This window comes from Phoenix dactylifera, chromosome 15, assembly GCF_051530095.1.
Source record: "Phoenix dactylifera cultivar Ajwa chromosome 15, Ajwa_hap1_PhDact_Kaust_v1.1, whole genome shotgun sequence".
NCBI classification, from domain to species: domain Eukaryota; kingdom Viridiplantae; phylum Streptophyta; class Magnoliopsida; order Arecales; family Arecaceae; genus Phoenix; species Phoenix dactylifera.
Window position 1 is genome coordinate 20,902,555 of NC_143204.1, and position 20,339 is coordinate 20,922,893.

The 20,339-nt window shown below is 42.4% G+C and overlaps 1 protein-coding gene across 2 annotated transcripts; it reads left to right on the top strand.

Moving 5' to 3' along the window:
- Positions 1-9,593: 9,593 nt before the first annotated feature.
- Positions 9,594-19,195, top strand: LOC103707878 (membrane-anchored ubiquitin-fold protein 3-like). 2 transcript variants are annotated; one of them, XR_015973519.1, is made up of 4 exons: positions 9,875-10,670; positions 13,087-13,257; positions 18,360-18,687; positions 18,775-19,195. XR_015973519.1 is itself a non-coding variant. In XM_008792571.5 (3 exons), the coding sequence occupies exons 1-3, from the start codon at positions 10,541-10,543 to the stop codon at positions 18,413-18,415; spliced, it is 357 nt and encodes a 118-aa protein (XP_008790793.3). In that variant the 5' UTR covers positions 9,594-10,540; the 3' UTR covers positions 18,416-19,195. The 2 variants fall into 2 exon arrangements, 1 of the variants encoding a protein (XP_008790793.3); XM_008792571.5 differs by having other exon boundaries at positions 9,594-10,670; positions 18,360-19,195.
- Positions 19,196-20,339: the final 1,144 nt, after the last annotated feature.

Here is a 20,339-nt window from a genome sequence, read left to right on the forward strand (position 1 = left end):
CCGTGGCCCGGCAAGGGCGTGGTTCGCCGGCTTGGAGGCTAACTCAATCCAGTCCTTCGACCAGTTTACTCGCCTCTTCATCACCCATTTCGCCGTCAGTAGCCGGCGGCGACTGGTCTCCGACTCCCTCTTTGATGTCCGGCAAAACGAGGGAGAAAGCTTGCGGGATTATCTTACCCGCTTCAACAAGGCTACGCTGGAAGTCCGGAACCTGAGCCAGGAGGTGGCTCTTTCAGCCCTGAAGCGTGGCTTCCGAAAGGGCAGACTCACCTTCTCCCTGGACAAACGCCTGCCGCGGAGCTTTCCGGAGCTGTTGTCCCGGGCGAACCAGTATGCGGACGCCGAGGAGGCGGCCGCCCATCGGAGCAAGGAGGCCGCCGAGATCCCTCCAAAGCTCGGGAAGAAAAGGCGAAAAGAGGCACGCCAGAGGAGGAGCCCGACGCCTCAACGTCGGCGCAGAAGCCTGTCGCCGGCGAGGAACCACGGCGCCCTACGCCCTCGTTCTCCGCCCCGACGTTTCAACCGGTACACTCCTCTCCTGACTCCCCGGGCCCAGATCCTCATGGAAATCAAGGGGCGGGAGGACCTCTCGGTCCCGAGACAGATGAAGAAGATTCCTGGGAGGAGGCCCTCTCGGGCGTACTGTGAGTACCACCGGGACCACGGCCACGACACCGAAGACTGCTTCCAGCTTCGGGACGAGATCGAGGCTCTCATCCGCCGAGGGCGTCTCGGTCGATATGTGAACGACCGACGTCCCCCCGCAGACCCGCGTCCGGCCGACCCGGCCCCTCAGGAGCCTCGGGAGCAGAATCGACCCGTCGCGGGCGTGATCCACACTATCACTGGGGGCTGCCCCCGGCCCGAGAGGAACGCAGGGGGCTCGACTGAAGCGTCAGGGGCAGCCGTCGCAAAGAGGCAGAGGGTCGATAATGTAATCACTTTTTGTGATGAAGATGTAAAGGGGGTTCAGACCCCCCACGATGACGCCATGGTGATCTCCCTCACTATGGCAAACTATGATGTAAGGCGTGTTCTTGTGGATAGTGGAAGCTCAGCTGATATTTTGTTTTACGAGGCCTTCCAAAAGATGAGCTTGTCCAGACAATTGTTGCACAAAACATCCACCCCCCTCATAGGATTCACTGGTGACGCTATCTCGGCCGAAGGTGTCGTTGAGCTGCCTGTGACTGCGGGCGTTGCACCCGCAGAAGCCACGGTGCGGCTCGGGTTCTTGGTCGTCCGTGTTCCCTCGGCCTACAACGCTATCCTCGGACAACCCGGACTGAACGCCCTTCGCGCGGTGGTCTCTACGTACCACTTGCTCATGCGGTTCCCCACGGCGGCCGGGATTGGAGAGGTCCGAGGTGACCAACCGACCGCAAGGCAATGTTTCCTAGCAACTCTCAAAGGGAAGAAGCCCGTAGAAGCCTTAAGCGTCGAGTCCCTCGACGCCAGAGACGAGGTGGCCTTGCGGCACGGGGAGCCGGCCGAGGATGTGATCGAAGTTCCCCTCGAGGAAGGTCGCCCGGACAGGACGATCCGGGTCGGCGCCAATCTCGACCTGGGAGCTCGGGCCCGGTTGGTGGAATTCCTCCGAGCCAATGTCGATGTGTTTGCCTGGTCGGCGGCCGATGTACCTGGGATCGACCCGGAGGTCATTTCTCACGCCCTCAACGTCGACCCGACCCACCGACCGGTAAAACAGAAGAAGAGACACTGTGCCCCGGATCGGATCCGAGTGGTCGACCAGGAGGTAGACAAGCTCTTGGAGGCAGGATTCATAAGGGAGGTCAGCTACCCCGAATGGCTGGCGAATGTCGTACTTGTCCGGAAGGCGAGCGGAAAGTGGAGGATGTGCGTCGACTACACCGACCTGAACAAGGCGTGTCCCAAGGATAGCTTTCCGCTTCCGCGGATAGACCAACTGGTCGACGCGACTTCCGGGTATCAGCTGCTGTCTTTCATGGACGCCTTCTCCGGCTACAACCAGATAATGATGGCTCCACAGGACGAGGAGAAAACTGCCTTTATAACAGACCGGGGGCTGTACTGTTACAAGGTAATGCCCTTCGGTCTGAAGAATGCTGGCGCCACTTACCAGCGCCTCGTCAACAAAATCTTCAAAGAGCAAATCGGCCGGAACATGGAGGTGTACGTGGACGATATGCTGGTGAAGAGCCGCCATGCAGACCAGCACATCGCGGATCTGGAGGAGACTTTCGCCACCTTGCGGAAGTTTCGCATGAAGCTGAACCCAGCGAAGTGCGCCTTTGGCGCTTCGGCCGGGAGGTTCCTCGGTTTCATTGTCAACCAGCGGGGGATCAAAGCCAACCCGGACAAAATCAAGGCCATCCAAGATATGTCCCCTCCGACCAAAGTGAAGGGGGTTCAGGAGCTCGCTGGGAGGGTCGCCGCGCTCGGACGATTTGTGGCAAAATCGGCCGAACGCTGCCAACCTTTCTTCAAGGTGTTGAAACGCCCAAAAGACTTCCTCTGGATGGCCGAATGTCAAGCAGCATTCGACCAGCTCAAGGAATACTTGGCGTCTCCTCCCCTGCTGTCCAAGCCGCAAGAAGGGGAGATGCTCTACCTCTATCTGGCGGTCTCCCCAACCGCAGTCAGTGCGGTACTGGTTCGGAAAGAGGCAAAGCTCCAGAAGCCTGTGTACTACATCAGCCGGGTCCTACGGGATGCCGAGACGCGGTATACGAAGGCTGAAAAGATCGCCTTCGCGCTGCTGACCGCGACCAGGAGGCTTCGCCCCTATTTCCAGGCCCATTCTGTCACCCTCTTGACCGATCAACCGCTGCGACAGATCCTCAGCAATCCTGAGAATGCGGGACGGCTGGTGAAGTGGGCAGTAGAACTTGGTGAGTTCGACATCCGCTACCAGCCCCGACCCGCCATCAAGGCCCAGGTGCTCGCGAATTTCCTCGCTGAGTGCACGGTGCAGGAGGCGGAACCTAGGTCGCCGGAAACACCCAGCCTCGATCTCCCGATTTGGACGCTTCACATCGATGGGTCGTCGAACCCCGAAGGTGGAGGGGCCGGGCTGGTCCTTACCAGTCCTGATGGAGTGATAGCCGAGTATGCCTTGAGGTTCGGATTTCCAGTGACCAACAACGAGGCGGAGTACGAGGCCCTAGTCACGGGACTCAAACTCACCAAGGAGCTCGGCATCCGGCGCCTGAAGGTCTTCACCGACTCCCAGCTGGTAGTCGGGCAGGTCCGTGGGGAGTTCGAGGCCCGGAACCCGACCATGCAGAATTACGTCCGGAAAGTGCAAGCACTCATTCCCGACCTCGGCAGTGTCGACATCCAGCAGGTCCCAAGAAGTGAAAATGCCAGGGCCGACAGGTTGTCCCGCTTAGTGGGCGCAGACGCGCACAACTTGTCGAGGGCGATCTATCTGGAGACCCTGGATGCCCCGAGCATCGGCGAGGCTGGAGCGGTGATGGCGATTGATCCGGAGCCGTCTTGGATGGACCCGCTTGTCGCCTACCTCGCCGAAGGGATCCTCCCTGAAGACGAAGATCAAGCTCGGCGACTTGTTATGAAGTCCGCCCACTACGTACTCTATGAAGGGAGGCTGTATCGGACCTCGTTCACCGCCCCCCTCTTAAAGTGCCTCCGCCCCTCGGAAGCGGCCTACGTCCTCGGCGAAGTCCACGAAGGCGTTTGCGGATCACACTTGGGGGCTAGGTCCTTGGCGCACAAGATCATGAGGCAAGGCTATTATTGGCCTACCTTGTTGGAGGACTCAAAGGATCATGTACGGAAATGCGATGCCTGCCAGCGCCACGCCAACGTCCAGAGAGTCCCTTCTGTCCCCTTGGCACCAATCACTGCACCCTGGCCCTTCGCCCAGTGGGGAATGGATATCCTCAGACCATTCCCCGTCGCTTCAGCTCAGCGGAAATTTTTGATTGTTGCAATCGACTACTTCACCAAGTGGGTGGAGGCAGAGCCGCTGGCCACTATCACGGAGGCGCATGTCCGGAAGTTCGTGAAGAAGAACATCATTGTCCGATTTGGGGTACCTCGGGTCCTCATCTCGGATAATGGTCGACAGTTCGACAACAAGCATTTCCGTGACTTCTGCGAGGAGTTCGGGATCGAGCATCGGTTCACATCTGTGTCGCATCCCCAAACCAACGGCGAGGCCGAGGTCACAAATCGGACAATCCTCCAAGGAATCAAAGCGCGAATCGGTCGGACGGGGCAAGCTTGGGTCGAAGAACTCGAGAATGTCCTTTGGGCGTATCGGACCACGCATCAGACCCCTACCGGGGAGACGCCTTTCAGCCTAACCTATGGCACGGAAGCCGTTGTCCCCGTGGAGCTCGGACTCCCCTCACCTCGGGTGGCCGCGCACCGACCCGAGGCCAATTCGGAGCAACTCCGAGGGAACCTGGATCTCTTGGAAGAAGCGAGGGAAATGGCGCAGGTTCGGATGGCGATGTATCAGCGGAGGGTGGCCCGATATTACAACTCCAAGGTCCGACCGAAGCTTTTCAGAATCGGAGATCTGGTGCTAAGGCGAGCTAAAGCATCTCAACCTGCGGAAGGTGGGAAGCTAGCGCCAAATTGGGAAGGCCCGTATAGGGTTCGCTGGGTAAACCGACCTGGCTCCTACCAGTTGGAGGCCCTAGATGGTCGAGAAATTCCAAGGAGCTGGAATTCCGCTAACCTGCGGATGTATTACCAGTAGAACGACAATGCCAGAAAGACAGTTCAAAAATGTATAACACTTTTCATTTCAATAATTTCTGGTTACAACGGCGTGCTCGTGTGATTACAAGGAATTCCCAGAGGGGAATTAGGGTGTAAAGAAAGTAAAGAAGAGGTGGAGACTCCGAGGAGCTGGAGATCTGGGATCCCGAAACCTCCATCCGAAGCGGCTGCAATCCCACCGGAAGTGGGTGCCTCCAACCGGAGGCGCCATCGACGTCTCACGAAAAAGACGAAGAGCCAGCGCGGATGAAGAAGAAGTGGACGAAGGAGAAGTCCACACTGCTCCTACCCAGAGGCGCCATCCACGCCTCACGAAAAAGACGAGGAGCCGCCGCAGACGAAGCTCCCGCTGCCTCCAGGGGAACGCCACCTCCAACGGATATTCCGGTCCTCCCCAGTGTTAGGGGAGAGAAGGAATACAAGGGAGAAGAGCATATGGAGGCGCGGTCCCGGATCAAGCGCCTGGAACATGAGGGCACTCTCCATAAATCTTGTACATTTTTGTTTGAGAAGTTATTAAGGTTCTATATGAGGGCATCATTCCATTAATAATTAGTATTTTGGTTAAGGCAGTTACATCGTATCAGGTTCATGCAAGGCTTGATCAAATTTGCAACATGTTGATGCGTCCTTCCTGGATTTATACTGACCAAAGATTTGTGATCATTAGAAACTTTGCATTCATCATATCTATTGGATCCTGGATGATTTATTTTTGAAATTCTAAAGCAAAAAAATTGCAGTTATCTTTATTTCGATATTTTGATAGAATACATACGGACATAGTATGCACATGTATTCGTACCTTGCACACTTCTTTGCTGATATGCTGTTAAGATAGGTAACATCATGCTTAGTTAGGTTAAGTATATTAAATTCGAGATTAGGCTCCACTTAATTCTCTTTCTCAGGTTGCCACCCAAATTGCTTGGAAGACGTGCCATGAAGGAACATAATGCTGGCTTTCCACAAAAAATAGAAGATGATTTGTTCGTATTCATTAGGACTTTGTCCCTTTGTTTCTTCGTGTTGTTTGAGGATATATGCCACCTTATTATCTTTGTTGTCACCTATAATTTTTTTTCTCCATTACATTCACTTATGCTTCTTTTGAAGATAGGAAGCATGTTAAAAAAATGGATGGTGGGCCTCTTGTTTATCGTTGAAGTGCTCTCTTTTTGGCTGCTCTGAGAATGTAATAGCTTCTTAATTCAATTGTATGCGCTGCAACTTTACGAAAGCTATTTGTTATAGTTTCAAAGGTATATGCTTCCTTATGCTCCTGCAGTGAAAAAGTTATTCAGCACTTGCCCATGATAGCATTTCATCTCCGATGGATGCAAACTGTTAGATCTCTAAACGATAGAGATTTTGGAACGAGAGAATTCGACAGAAGCATGTCTCTTTAGTTTTAATATTTTAGTCTACACAATTCGACAATTCAACACTTGGTTTGGAATCATTTAGCTTCTTTTTCTCGCATCTGTTCCTCTCCTCTCTTGACAGTGTAACTCATCTCTGCCCCTCATCTCTATTGTAAATATGATTAATCTTCAATAAAAGCTGAGTGGCTCCTTTTGCCTCCCCTTTACATCATAAAAAAAAAAAATTAAGTCTAATGAGATGTTCAATTTTCATTTTTTTTTTCATATAATGGCAGTAACAATTGTTGAATGCTATTGCCAATATCATCAACTCCACTGCACCCTGCATGGAGAAATAATGCAAGCTGCGAAACTTTGCTCACGTGACCTTGTTGCACTGCCCTCAAAATTAGCTGAATCGACCAAGGCCTGAAAAACTATGGCAGGTTAATAGTTAACGTTTGAGATGAATTATTATTTACTTTGTTTATATCTTCTGCTTCTGAATCCAGGATGGTTTCCAAACCATTCCCAATGACATTTCAGATTCCAGGATTTTCATCGCCATCCAACTTTTCAAGAAAAAAATATTCAAAGTCTTAAATTGCATACTCTTTACCACCTGATTATCTCGATTTAACTCAGATTTGTTCTTTATTTATGGGAACTCTTGGGCAGAACCTTAATCTGTGAACTTGAAAGAATATGGCTTGTACCCACTATTGTCATCCCATGGATGTCCTCTGCTGGTTATCATATTAATACTCTATTCTAATGTTTTAAGATTCTTTTCTCCTTCTGATGCATCAAGCTAATTAGCAACTAAGTTCCCCCTTAAAATAGATCCCACATAAATGTTACCACCCAGCCTGCTCTTTGCTAATGTCAACAATAGAATCTCTGAATATTTTGATGTCCAAGGAAAGTGTAGTGCTAATACTTTTTTGTTCCTCTGTTGCTAGTTTCTCAAAGTGTTCGATTCCTACACTGCATCTAATGGGGTTGCTTGCACTTATGTCATTTGAATCTTTGCCCAGGTGGGTCTCACATTACTTAGAATATTGCATTGGGGTGACTGCATGCCAAGCAATTGCACATTGACATCTTCAATGTAGTGATGTTGACGAAGATGCTGATGTGATATTACCAACATCAGTGGAAGAATATGGGCAAGGGAGTGGCAGGTGGGAGCTGTGGAGCCCCTCCTTTCATCAGTTTTTTTTTTTTTTGATGATGATGATAGGAGTTGAATAATTTTGGATAGCCTACACTTGCCTACATGACTCCAAATAAACTAACATGTTTGTAACTACAAGCAAAATCAAAGCAATTTCAAATACTTGTTATCTGAGGCTAAGAAAACTTGCACTTCTATTCTTGATGATGTATGGTTACTTGTTTTGGACTTCTTTACCTGCCTGCAATGAAATAGAAAGCCTTGTGGGTTCTACAATCACGCAAGGCATCAAAGATGTGTTCTGCTTTAAATTTTTATTTCTTCACATGCACCAGACAATTTCCCTCCTGCGGGAAGGTAGGTGTGATGTCTCAATCAACACATTTAAAACTAAGGATTATAAAGTTTTCTAGCCAAAGTGGTGGACCAATTTCCTTGTTATTGGTTCCTGGTCACTACTCACAAGTATGCATTTCAGTGGAGGGGACCAGATATGTTGATGTGATCCTATGCTTGTAAAACTGGGGTGGATTCTGATTGATCAAGATGTGCCTTGGCATCAAATAACTAATGGACTTTGTGGCAGTCCCAGAATGGCTGATGCCGGTGGAATCATCAGAAGGGTCCACCGATCTTATGGTCTGCTTTAACCTACAAAAATAGTCATGGATAACGCGACTGAGATTATAATAGCACCAATTGTCTGTCAATATATTGTCTCAGATAAGGATGCAAGAGACTACCATTCATGCATGTTAGATTGCTTCCTCTAGTCCCCAACTCAAAAGAGAATTGTTGCACTGAGCTAGTGTTTGATTTTTCTCTTGATTGATAATAATTTCACCGCGATTTAGCATATTAGAGCTATGAAACACCAATAAGTTCAGAAAACAGCTTTCCATGTAATCATAAGCTACCATTTGACATGACTGATGAATCTAATGCTAATAATATGCTTTGTTTATATGAAATACTTAATATATGTTAATAATATTAGTAAATCCATTGCTTTCTAGCTATTACATACATGTCCTAGCAAATCCAATTGGCTGCAAAAAGATCCTTGCAATCAATTATACGAGTTATTTAAACATGAGGTTAGACATGATCTTTTGACCAAGTAGGGGGGTCTCCATTGTGTCGAGCATGACATTAAATGACGAGATAAGTTTTGTTTAATTGTTTCTCAATCTCTTAGTTGAAGGTCTATCTAACTTTCGTATTTTCATTCCATTTGTATAATGAAAAACTCTATGGTTGTTCTACTTTAGCACTTTTTTAGGGTCATAGAACTATATCTCTAAGTTTTAAACGATCATTTTACTTGAGATCTTTTTATGCTATCTTTTTATCTTTCAGTTTTATCAAATTTATTTGCAAGCATCAGCTTTGCCTTTTTGATGATAAATAGGGAAACTCTTAATTGATTCATAAATTTGGCAACAAAATATTCATGTATTGCAGTTTGTTTTGTTATATATTTAATATTTTGATATATAATATCAAAAAATAAAGAATTTATGTGTAATAGTAAATTTTATCCTTTTAAATTACATCTCTGTATCTATATTCTAATAATTAGAACTAGTTGAATACGTATATTTATCAAATACTCTACCAAAGTTAGTGTTGATTTTTTCAGACAACACGTTATTCAACAAAAACTATTCTCATGGTGTATTAGTAATGTGAGAGAATTCACATATAGTAACTAAACTACCTCTCATGTACTTATCTTCAAGTAATTTATTCTCCTCCTAGACTCTATCCATTGGAATCATTCAAATTGTTAATAAATTTCACAGTCCGCGTGCTATAGTGGCTATTATAAATAAAAAAAATTATAAGACCGAGATTTAGATGCTCTATATTATTAGCATTGTGCTACCACCCTTATGAATTGTATCATACTTTGAATTAGGGTTCCGGTTGCTAATCTCTCACATCACATACATTAAATTATACAAATACTTGCTAGTGATCAAGGCTGATGAAAGGACGGCCACTTATGAATGGATAATTGCCACCCTTTCTGTATGCAGAAGTAAAAAAAAAAAAAGTTCAGATGCACCACATCAGTAGCGCTATATTGCTATCACTATGAATCTTATCTAATTATTTTAGTATTAGCTTTATCATCATAATACATTAAGAGTTAGGGTTCCAGTTTTAGTTGATAGCTTCTCTCATCTCCTAAATTATAAACATATTTGCTAATGGTCAAAGTTGATAAGAGATAGTTGAGTGCCATTTACGAATTGATAACTATCATCCTAATCAAATGTAAAAGAGAAAAATGGAGGTTTAGATGCTCCACATCAGTAGAATTATGCTACCACCCATATGAATCTTTTCTAGAAATCTTTATATTAATTTTGATTATTAGGAGGTACAACTTAAAATTTAGGGTTTTAATGGTTTGTTTTTCTCATAAGACAGTTAAGAAGTAACTAGTTCCCTGGTTATACCTAACACTAGCAAGTGCAATCAAAAGGTAGAATCTACTTGTGAATTAAATATGTCTAGTGTCTTTGTGTAACAAGATTCATGCAAAAATAAGAAATTATTTAAAAGAGCTAGGTAAATCCAAATAAAAGATTCTTTAATTTAAATACTACCAAGACCTCTCCTTTGCCTTGGCTCTTTTGTTAGAAGAGAGATTTGAGTCAAATACCCTGCCGGGAGAAGATTGCATGTTTGTGTTTGGTTTCGGTTCCCACTGATTGCAATAACGGAGGGCGGGGGAGGGGGTCGTTTTGGCAGGGAAGCGAGCTCTTCTTCGGTTCGTTCCTCTCACCGATTTCGACGACGTTTGGGGAGGGCGGGGGATTCCCAATTGGGATTCCTCTTTGGCCTGTCGGAATCCCTCAAATCCAATTTTTAAGCGAAAGTTGACGTGGTAGGAGGGGTTTGGTTTTGATTTGTCGCTGTGGGATCCGGAAATTCGATCTCGGTCGTCGTCGAAATCGGCCAAAATTTGGTTTTCGAGGCGAGGAGGCCATTTTTTATCCGAGATTTTGAGGAATTTTGTTGCTGGTTGTGGAGGAAACTTGTAATTTGACATGGGTGTTGCTGATTGCTGTTTTCTTTAAAGATCCATCACGGATCGTTGAATTTGATGTGAATTGTGAGGGATTTGGCTTTGTTGACTCCAGAAGTGGTCGGAATTTATGATTCTAGGTGGGATTGATTTGAATTGTGGGCAGGAGATCATGGAGAATTGAGTGGAGGGTTATCTTTCTTCTTCTAAAGTGGTTTTCGAATGGCTGGAGATGATTTGATTGAGCTCAAATTTAGGCTTTTTGATGGCACGGACATCGAGCCAAACAAGTATGATCCTTCAACCACCGTTGCATCTCTCAAAGAAATCATCCTGGCTCGATGGCCTCAAGGTGAGATTTGATAGTATTTGGCGCCTCTCTCTGCGGTTTGATTTATTTTCCTCTAATTGTGGTTCTGCATATTTACTGGAAACTGTTGATTAGTTTGTTCCTTAGCATGAAATTCGTGCTGATTAATTTCCTGACTTAATTCAGAAAATCGATGGCATATATCTTGGGTTTCTGGTTGGATTTGTTTATTGCGTTCGTGCATGTGCATGTTTGATGGCTTACAGAGTGAACATCTTTATGTGTCAGTCCTACTAGCCTAATATCTTTATATTTCTGCAAGTGATCTGTATGCACGAGGGAGACAATAGATTTATGTATGTTTTCCTTGTCTTTTTAAAAGCTTATAAAAGTCCTTTGGTTTTTACTTGTCATAATATTTGATAATTGCTAAAATTATGCTCGGGAATGCAAAAGACTTTTGTAGAGCAGCAATATGATTTTACTTTCTCCTTTTTGCCCTTCCTGTTATGACCCTCACAGAAATGTTGTTGTTGAACCTGTCACCTCAACATTTGCTCCTAGTTGTGTGTCTGAAGAGATGTTGAACATTTCTTTTCTTGGAAGAGATTACTTCTTAATGATTGCTTTAGCTGTTTTTTTTGTTCTCTTTAACATATTCTACCAACCAGTTCTGCTAACTATGATGACCGGCTGTTCTAAGTTCACATTTTGAAGTCCACAATTTCCTTACTGTAATACGGGGCAATCTCAATGTGAGGATCATCAATTGGTTCTTTCTCAACATATTTGGCATCTGCTTATTCCTACTTAAGTTGTAACTTTCCAAAAAATGGTAGAATGTCTCTTTAGTTGGTCTTGTGTCTATTATTGATTCTCTCCTTTCTGATTTTGCCTCATTAACCTTATCCATTTATATGCATCTATTGGCTTGTGAAGTAGCTCTTAATTGCTCAGTTTTTTGCCATGTTGCATTCCTAATTGCCATAAGCTCAGTCATAAATAAATTTACCTGATTGATGTTTGAGCGGTGAAACATTCAACAGTAAATCATCTTACCACTCCAGTGTGATACATTTTTCCTTGAAAGACACAAAAGCCATATCAAGTTATGGTAACTATATATGGTTGCTATATCTGTTTCTTCAACTTGCTGATGCTGGAATCTTCTGTCCTGAATGTGTGAAACATGATCTTCCAAATTTAGGATATTAGAAGGTGTTAAAGTGAAAAATTTTACATGATCATGCTGTTTTTTCTGCTGTGGCACGTATATTAACCAAAAAGACAACATGATTTATAAATATATTTCAAAAAAGAGTTAAACAAAGTAGCAAGTCTTGCAGTTTAACTGGTTAAGTGCAAATTTGCTACAAAGAAAAATTACATTCTTCCATCTGATATCAAGCATCTTACTGGATCATCATCTATTTGCATCTGAAGGCCTTTGTCATTATTGATGAAATGAATGGCAATAAATATTAACATGCAGTGGTTCTGTCATAAAAGTTGATGCCACAGTAAAGGTAGCAATTTTAAGTTGACCTAATTTAGGTTCTGTTGCTTCCATACTGACTGTAAAATCTGTGGATCAATTTCACCAAAATTCTTGGAAGCTCATGTTCTATATTTCTATTATGTTCATCTTGCATCATGTTTCTGGATCATGCAAATGCCTCTGCGACTTTATGACATCTCTCTTTTCTTACTTGTAGTTCAAGATGAAATTCATGTCAGTGAATACTGTATTTGCCAGCTATCCTACTTTGCTATTAGTCTTTTGCTTTTCCTTGATATGGATTTATATCTAGCAATCTCACCTGTCTGAATTGGGGTTTTGTATAAGAATTGGATCCAAGGTTAGGAGTCATGACATGTAATATGCCACTGGCAAGGATAGACAGGAGAGATAAATGTGAATTTCAGTGGAGGCTGTGAGGAAGAGCAACTGTGTGCTAAGATGAGCCACTGAGAAGTATTAATCGGCAAAGAATAGTAAAACAACCATGGTAAAAGGGAATCGTTGTGTTTCTGGGCCTTATTTTAACTGTAATAGGGCATGAATGTTATTGGTAGCTCGTCAGTATAATATGCATAGCCAGCAAATATCGTCTAGTATGGATATTAATGCCTAATTCCAGATGGAACAGCAACAACGTACCATCACATACCTCATTGTAAAGGAAAGAGTTGCATAAAGAAAATCATTACAGGCTTTTTTATGAAAAACATCTTTTATGATAAGCCTGCTTAGATAAGTACCTTGAGCTATTTATAATTGGGTAAGTGTTATCTAGTCTATCAATGTGAACATTTTTGTCATTATATGTTACATTATTTTTTTTACTTTTTAATATATATATTATTATGAAACATTTCAATCTCTTATAACTTGAGAATTTTTGTCTTTCTGTTATTGATTAAATGCTTTATTGCTGAAAAATTGCTGTGCTGATAGACAAAGAAATTGCTCCAAAAACAATAAATGATTTGAAGCTCATCAATGCTGGGAAAATATTGGAGAACAACAGGACTCTTGCTGAGTCCAGGGTACCGGTTGGAGAGCTTCCAGGTGGTGTAATAACCATGCATGTTGTTGTGCGGCCTCCCCAACTTGACAAAAACAGCGGTATTTCTTTTTTTGATTATTATATTTTTAATTTGGTTCATATGTTCTTAGACTACTTTGCAAAAAGTGGAATTCATCCTTATTAATGAATATATTATTATAAAATGACATCTATGTTTGCTATTCAATCAGTGTGTAACTGAAAACTGCTATTATTGCTGGTTATAACTCTAGATTTCAGTTTGGTTATTGCATAGCAGAATATGATGCTACTTGTGTGGTTTATGTTATGAGCCCTTATCACATGATATTGGAACAATGCTTGAGCTATACGGGAATGGGTCTGTTTGCTATCTGGAAAAGGATGTCAAGAGGTCAGACTTTTGCCAGGTCTTGCATATAGGCTTGCTAGTGTTAACCAAGTTGTGTCATACAGCCTCTGGACTTTCAGTAAATATGTAGTCACACTTACATGTCTTGATGAGAAGCCAATTTGGAATTTTGGGACTATTTTCTCATTGGATTTAGATTCTGATGCGTCATTTGTAATTCAACTTGGAGTTTGTTAAGAAATTACTAACTTGTTTGAAGTAAGGCATTAGCCAATATGGGTAATGGCCTTCAGGTGTAAAAAAGTTTGGTTGAATTAATATGACATTCGTCTGCAGTTTAATATGCAAATTAGAACTTTATTGGATTAGATATTAAAACTGGGCTTGGTTGTAAATTGTACAGTATGGTTATGACATTGGCATGCTGTTTTTTCAGAGAAAGGATCATCCTAGTTGGAGGTGACCAGCTGTAAGATCACAGTCATGCAAGTGAATTATTATATAAAGTTTTGACTGGACAAGGTTGCCTCCAACATTTTGCCTGCATTCGCATCTTGTAGTAAATTAGTTAAGGCTTTCTCTCTAATTGCTTACAAAAAAGGACCTAAATATATAATTGGAAGCTTGAACAAGTTATTCATTCTCTAGAAACAAGTTACTATGTATTAGATGAAATAATTTGCTAGTTTCTAAGAAAAAAGATTTCCTCTATGAAGGAAACAACTTGTTTACTTCCTACTGCAGTAGACCTAGATTGAAGGGATTTCCATCGACACTGCTCCTATCTACATTTTCAATAAGCCATGGAGAAGCAATTTGAAGGCAAGAATAAAAAGAGTGAGTGAGTGAGAGAGAGAGTACATGGGGTTGACATGTAGAAAGGGCTTTCTGACAGTGGGCTCTTAATAGTCAATGAATTACTAAATCATCCATAGGTTAAAGTGAAAATCCTTTTTTTTTGAGAGAGGAAATGTGCTGGAGCCTAAATTCACTAAGAGAAGTAATGTACATGTTCTCAAAGGAGAACAGAAAGAAAAGGAAAGAAGAAAAAGGTAAAGAGAGGAAAAAGGGATCTTACCTAGGAGACCCTCCTAAAAGAAAGAAATACAAGTACTCAGGGTTTTTTTGTGAGACAAACCTGATCTAATCATATATTAAGAAGAGGACTTTATCTAGTAGGGCTTCCTGCATCTTTTTTCTATCATTGAAAATTCTCTCATTCCTCTCAAGTAAGGTTCGTCGTACTGGTATCGGATCTCATACCGGTGCCACACTAGCATAGTATTGGTACCAAGGTTCGCCGTACCGGTGCCGCACTAGTATAGACGTACCGAGTGTCGGTACGGTACGGTATGCTCGGTACCGACCGTACCGACATTGGTGTACCGATACCGGTACCCATCGGTACGGGTACGGTACGCTCGGTACCGACCGGTACAGCGAACCTTGATTGGTACGGTACGGTATAGAGTTTTTTTGACGTATTGAGGGTTGGTATGCCACCGGTACCGGTACCGAACCAGTACAGTATGGTACACTCGGTACCGAACCGGTACGGTACGCCTGGTACCATCCGGTATAGTACGGTACACCTGATACCGTCCGATACAATACGGCTTATCATGCTCTCAAGTTATGTATGAAAGTGAATATCTGATTTAAGACCCTTTTTATGAAAAAGAGAGTTGATCACCAACCATCTCATAGCACTAACATTGAGGATGTGTTGTTCTAAGGCGGCATACCTTCTACTTGTATGATTTGTTCATTGCTAAAGAATATATTTTATGCACCAGCACCAAACCGAGACTAGGTACAGGAGGCATACCAAGTTTAGTATGCCGAACCGATCCCTATACCAAGCGTACCAATACTATATCAACATGGTACTTGTACGGGATTCAATATCAAGATTGCGAACCTACCTACATACCATTTTATAGAGAATCTTGTTGCTTTACTATATTGTTTGTTGAATGTTACTGCTCTTGAGAGATGTAGCATTGCTACTGCTATCAAGAAAGTTGGGTTGGACTAGAGTAACCTTCCATAAGGGCTCCAATGGGGCATGAAGGAGCTTTGGTGAAAAAGTCAAAGTTTTCCTGTTTTAGAATCATGGTGATCTAAAAGGGAGCAAATGACTTGCAAAGAGTCAAGGAGTTCTCATTGAAAAATGTTTCTATCTAAGACGGTGTGTATTCATTTAGGAGTAAGAAGGCTCAATTTAATAGGAGGCATAGGTAGAATAGGTTTTCTCTGGAGTAAAATAACTCGAGCTAAGTTTGGGGGAGGGGGGGGGGGGGGAGGGTGAGGATTCTCCCGAATAAGGCAAGCTAAGATTTAGATTCTTTTAGGAACAATGTAGATGAGCTATAATTTTATAAATGTCCTCTTAGGATCAAGTTGATGAAGATTCTTGCAGGAGCAAATTGGCTTATTGCTAACAGGAGAGATTAATCTAAGGAGATGGTAATCATTGGAGCAAATGGTTGATATGTTAGGAGAGTTTATCTTGGCATTTATTATGGGTTTTGAGTTCCTATCAGAAATAATCTATCATGTCTAAAGGAGTGGGGAAGAAGAAAGGGATGGATTGGTTGTTTTAGTTGCTAAGTTTCTAGGAATGGAACACCCAATGTGAGCAACGTGTTATCAAAAGAGCAATCTAGGTGTCTACCAAGAGATTATCTAGCATCTACACAGTTGGATACCCTAAAGAAGGAGATAGTCCCTAGTCTCCCTAAGACAGGCTTAAGGAAATGTAGGTGCTTCATGGAACAAAACGAGAATTTGACCTTAAGTGAACTGTTAATTCAACATATGTCAGAGAATATCCAAATAATAAATTTATAAGGTATGGAGTGGTCGAAATCTTATTCTCACTAAAGATGGACCTAAATTAGGAAATATGGGTTCCCTAAGGAATGCACTAAAGGTTCATCCTAGTAAAGACTGAATTTCACCCTAATAAGGTGGGCTACCAAATCTTGGAAGATTAGATCATTGATCTCTGAAGACAGAATACCCTGAAACTTGATTCGTCTAAGAAACAAATGATTGGTCAATCCAAGGATGAGCCTGACACTACTATGGTTGGATTCCTTTAGGCATATCTAAGTCTGAAATCCTCAAAATGATAGAATCAAATTATGAATTACGAGTTAGTAAATGAACAGGCTAAGATTTGAACCAACAGTTCATGCTTGTATTATTCTAAAATGAATAACTAAGTCTTTAATCATCGCAAGACTAGATGTAATTCATCACATATAGGTTCCTTAAGGAACAAACTGAGGGCAAAATCATGTTGGCTGATAATACAGGAAGATAATACAGGAAGTTAGAGCCTAAGGTTTCTAGGATTTTAGAGCAACAAGTTAATACCAGTTGCCACGTCAAGCATTTAAAATTTTTCATGCAAACTTATTTAGCTTAAGCCTAGCAACCAATCCAATTCGGCGTTTTGTATTGATTTGTTTGAGTTGGGCTTGTCATGATAGTCCTTGTATAATTATGAGAGAATATCCAATAATATAATTTATTTAAGTCTGAGTAAGCTAGTTGGGTTCGGTCCTACATATCTGATAATTGAGGAAGATATTTACAGTCTCTGATTGTCAGAACAAACCCAGGTAACCATTGAAAAATGTTCAACTACCAGTCTCATCTCTGATATATGAAGTATTTTTGTTTGTTAAGTGATTAGTTGTCAGGCTAGGAAGTTGAGAGAGGAACTTTTAAATGAATGAGTGCAATTAAGCAAAGATAAATGCCTAATGTTCCCTGCACCTCTTCTAAAATTGTTTCTGGAAGCTTTTACGAGAAATATCTCTAGTGGCACATTTATTAGACCCAACTCTAGTTGTGAATGGATAAAAGCAATCCCACTTCTTTACAATTGCTTCTATTCTCACTTTTTATGAACCATCTTCTTAACTTTTTGTTGCTGCACAACATCATTGCGACTGAAAAATTGGGACAGGTCTTTGTCTCTGGTTCAAGCTTGTTAATGAAACACCTGAGACAAACCAATCATTTGATTTATGCTGTTTTACTATATAAACATGTGCAAATTCAACTCAGAAGACTGTTGGGTGGTATTTTCTTTGATAATTTATTGGGTACATGAATGAAGCATCCGTGCATCAGCAGCTGTGGAATGATGACAGTAAGATAAACCCAGAAAAATTTTTATAGAAGTATTTACTGAGATACCTCCACATCATTCTTGGATCTGTTGATTGTTTATATTACATGGTTAGTAATACAATTCAGAAATGAGAATATAGAGTATCGATAATGGCTTCACAAGGTATGTACCTATACCCATGCATACCAATGCCCATGCTTCTTTCTTGTTTTCCCTTTTCTGCAAGCCACCTTGACTTCTGCTTTTGATAAACACAGATAATATATGATTAATTTTTGAAGTGATCAGAACCCATGTTAATGATCTAGGTATTTGCTTTGATATTTTTCCAATATAGAGCTGGACTTAAGATTTTATTTAATCTGTGTTGGCTTTGGAAATGCTTGGGCTTTAGATGTTTATGATGTGGTTCATTTGTTTAAGAGTATCTAACATTTAGTTTGAATTTAGATTTATTTTTTTTTTTGATAAGAAATCTAGAATCTTAATGCTCTGATTTCGATATATAGTCCAGTTAAGTGTCAATATATCTTATTCTGGATATAAAATTTGTATTTAATGAAATAAACTTGTTATCTATTATTCATGAGTTTCGTTATGGATGCCATACATGGAATCATGCTAGCCTGAAGATGTCATTGATTCTGTACAATACTAACATGGATCATGGTTTTCTACAGGGAAACAACTCGCAAATGCCCCAAAGCAGAACAGATGTGCATGCACAATCCTGTGATACCAGATTGTAGTTCCTTAGATCATCTCCAGTCGGCTCTTTGGAGTCAATATTTTCACGGCTAGGTGATTAGCGGGGTGCAAAAAAATCAGTCAAATGGCATTGCCATTGCATCATTATTTGGAAGGAGCTCCTATACGTAATGACAATAGGCTATCTTTCTGTGACTAGAGTCTTGCTACGGTTCTGGGGTTTAGCCCATCTGATTGTGCAGGAGGAATTGGAAGCATGTTGTGGCTATATAACTGGGAGTTTTGAGACAAGAACTACTTGTTGCTACTTTGCTATGATCTTGGTATTATTGAATGATTCTTTTTTAAGATTGATTCTATTTATGAGAATCCCTCGTTCTGTTTCAGGCCTGCCCTGGAAAACAAAGGGGGAAAAAAAAACTTCTCAAATCAGCCTCTTGCAAGCAGGAATGGAAGTGGTCAGGAAATTTGGGAACTATTAGAGTAAATCAAGCTGGTATAGTTGGGGCAAGTCTTGATATTATGGTTATGGATTGATTGATTTCCCTCGTGGGCTCTGAGATGTAGGCAAGTGCCTTTATCACAAATCAAACACAATGCACCAGATTTTTGAACATTTTCATTGGAAAGTTTTCTGATTCCACATGCCAAGTATGTCATGTATATACTCATATTTTGATACATGCTAGGCATGCAATTGATTCAGAAAGAATGATCTATAAAGTACTTGTGCCCCCATTACCAGGGAAATGTATGCAATTAGATTAGATTTTTTGCAATAAGAGTTTTTACTTCTGCATTTTCTTAACCGAACAATATTATTATCTTTGCTTTACATAGTTTATTGGCCAGTCTCAGTACTTGTAACACCTATAAAAGGGTTTTCAGGAGATAATGATAAAAGGAAAATTTATTTCCATATCCAAAGTATCTTGAAAGTCCCCATCATTGATCTTAGAAGCGAATCCCCCCCTCCCCCTCCCTAATGCTTCAAGACAACGCTCGACTTGCAAGTATTTTTGATGGAAGCTATCAGCCAAATAATCGTTCACAAATAATTCAAAAGGAGCCCTTCAATGCATTGTTACACCACTATATTGGACAACCAACCGCCAATTAGTTCAAAACGACGGGCACTAGCACCACACTTCCTCATTTCACTGGTCCATTGCCAAGTCTCCTTGGATCCACTCAGAGCAATCTCAGTGACGCCAAACCACTTGGATGGACATTTCTTCTTACCCACCAGTACTCTGCCCCAAACTCTTCTTCTATCTTCATCTTCTCTTTTCAGATGTTTTTCATGATTTAAATAAGCATTCATCGAAGCATCCCGAACTGGGCAATTCAGCTCATATCGAAATGAATTGACATGGAATTGAAATTGTTCATTTTGTAAAACCCTTCTCTCTCTCTCTTTCGCTCCCACCCCCCCCCCCCCCCCCCCCCCCCCCCCCCCCCCCCCCCCCCCCCATCCAGTTCAATGGTTTGAGTGTTCACTCACTTTCTCCATTGGACATCATCGACTATCTCCCCTCCTACTCTATCCTCCCTCTCTCTCTCTCTCTGCCAAATGCTAGCTCGCTTGCTCGCTCTCTCCCCACCCTCTTCGACACCACAATGCTATTTGCCGCACTCAAGATAAGCCTCTCCCCCTTCCTCTCCCTCCTTCCCTTCTCTCCTCATGGTTCAGTACGCCCCAACTCAGTATGGTACATATCGATATCCTGCCATACTGGTCAATTAGCTGGTACGAGCCCCACTATTAGATTGGTGGACCTTGATGTAGACTTTGGAAAAATCAATCCAAATGGTTTCGATGACTTCGAACTTGAAAGTCTAAAATACACTTTTCCTTGTGCTACTACTCTTTGGATGAAATGAGGTCTAGGAAATAAGAGATGGGAATTTATTGGGCTAACTTGTGGTTGGATTGGTGGCCAAGGCAAAAT